This window comes from Ammospiza nelsoni, chromosome 4 (genome assembly GCF_027579445.1).
Source record: "Ammospiza nelsoni isolate bAmmNel1 chromosome 4, bAmmNel1.pri, whole genome shotgun sequence".
Taxonomy (NCBI): domain Eukaryota; kingdom Metazoa; phylum Chordata; class Aves; order Passeriformes; family Passerellidae; genus Ammospiza; species Ammospiza nelsoni.
Window position 1 is genome coordinate 24,052,899 of NC_080636.1, and position 2,180 is coordinate 24,055,078.

Here is a 2,180-nt window from a genome sequence, read left to right on the forward strand (position 1 = left end):
CTGCCCGCTCCCCTTGGCAGCGCCGGGTGCCTTCGGCCACCCCGTGGGCCCCGGCACATCGGCCCCGCCTGCGGGAGAGCGGCCGGGCAGGACCGCGGGCGGCAGGGCCGGGCCGGCTGCTGCTGGTCCCGCTGCTGGTCCCGCTGCCCGGTGCCGCTGCCCGGTGCCGCTGCTGGTCCCGCTGCCCGGTGCCGCTGCCCGGTGCCGCTGCCGGTTGCTGAACGCAGCCCGGTGCCGCTGTGCGAGGCCGCCGGGTGGAGCTGCCGGCCCGGGGGGAGCCGAGCCCGCGGCCGCCCCGCTCCCTGCCCTCGCTGTCGGCAGAAGATGCAGCAGCAGGAGTGCTGCTCTAAGGGCTGGCGAAGGCTCTCTGCAGCCCATGGGTTTTGCCCTGTTTGTTTTCCTTTTAATGGATATCCCGTAATATTGTCCATCTCCCATCTCCAGTTTCCGAGGTAGTGACAAAAGGTCAAATCTGACACATCTTCTCCCCCCAGTCAGCCCGTTTGCAAATAATTAATAAGGGCACAATTAGACAGTAATGATGGAACGGGCAGTTATAGTCTTCCTGATGGTAACGGAGATGGATGCTACTGAGCAAATCTTTTCTTGATGACACAGTTCAGGTTCTGCGACATGAGCCTTGGATCTCTCTCAGAAATAACCCCGAGACCTCCCCCCAAATAAAGCCCTAACAAGAAGTCAGAAGAGCACCGTAACTATGTTTGCTTTTGGCTTTTATTATCAACAATCAATTAATGGTACACTCTTGGAAAACTATATGCACATGTAGAAATATTTCCCCTTTTAAATAGAAGCATTCATTTTAACCACATATAAATAAATCTGGAAACCCTGAACATAATTTATGACCATTATGCTCACGAACATATTCCAACAGGTAGGGAAAAGAAAAAAAATGAGACGACATGCAACCAATAATAAAAATATATATAATTGCCTGAACCTGGTCTCTCTAAACGCAAAGGGAATCGAACCCGTGAGAACCTTATTTCTCCATAAAGACACGCCATAGAGACTACGAGAAGGGAAAACATTATTTATACGGTCAACTAGACAAGTCTGTACTGATATTAACACTATACAGTTGAGTCACAGAACACAGTTGTAGAAAGACACGGAAAAAGAGAAAGCATACCTGGCGACATTCAACTAAGAGCTATAGTTTGTGCCTTGTAAAATAAAATTAGAAAACCCTAACGGAGATGCCTAAAAACTGCGTAGACCGTGTAATAATAATAATTAATAATAATTAATTAATAATAAATACAGGCCGCCCTCCGTGAGGAGCGCGGGCCCTGCAGGGACCGGATCCGCGGTACAGGAAGCGGCAGCGGCCGCCGGGTCAGAGCTGAACCCGGCGGGGCGCCGGCGGCGGCGGCAACGGAGAGACCCAACGGAGGGACGGTGACACCGGACGGTGGAGGAAGGACCAGCCCCAGGCGCGGGGCCGGGGTCGGCGGGAGGGTGGCGGGGAGGAGGGGAGGAGGGGAACAAGACGCTTTGTCCCTCCGGCTGACCGTGAAAAGGAACTTAAAAATCCCCACGGGCGGGCGAGAAGGGCGCCCCCCTCGCGGCCGGGCGCAGTCCCCGCGTCCCGCCGCTCCCCGCGCAGCGCCCCCGGCACGGCCCGGCCCGGCCCGGCCCGGCCGCCCTGCCCCGCCCGGCGGAGGCGCTGCGGGACCGGGCCGGGGGCGAGGGGAGCCGGGCGCGGCCCCCCGAGGGGCGCGGGGTCCCTGCCCCGCGGAGCCCGGCGCAGCCCGGGCCCTGGTCATTGCTATGGGAGGGCGGCGGGTACTAATGAGCGGGAGGGGCCGCCGCCGCCGCCGCCGCCGCCGCTCAGAACATGCCGCTCTTGACGAGGCTGCCTTTGGTGCCTCCGGGCCGCTGCAGCGAGGAGAGGACGCTGGCGAAGGGGCCACCTAACGAGTCGGGGATGGAGGTGATGGGCCCGGGCCCCGGCGCCCAGCCCTGCCCCGGCCCCGCCGCCGCCAGCCCGCCGGGCCCCGCCGCTGCCTTGCCCGGCTCGCCCCCCGGTCCGCCGGGCCCCGCCGCTCCCTGCCCGGCCGCGGGGCTGGGGCCGCCGCCGCCCCCTCCGCCGCAGCTGGGAGCGGGGTTGGGGTTGGGGCCGGGCCCGCCGGTGCTGTCGGGGTCGGTGCTCT

General features: G+C 61.9%; 1 protein-coding gene across 1 annotated transcript in view; it reads right to left on the reverse strand.

Annotated features, from left to right (window-relative positions):
- Positions 1 to 1,857: 1,857 nt before the first annotated feature.
- PHOX2B (paired like homeobox 2B) overlaps positions 1,858 to 2,180 on the reverse strand; it is a 1,974-nt gene continuing 1,651 nt past the window's right edge. The window contains exon 3 of the mRNA XM_059471017.1: positions 1,858 to 2,180. This exon is cut by the window's right edge and continues 133 nt beyond it. Coding sequence (XP_059327000.1) covers positions 1,858 to 2,180 — 323 coding nt within the window.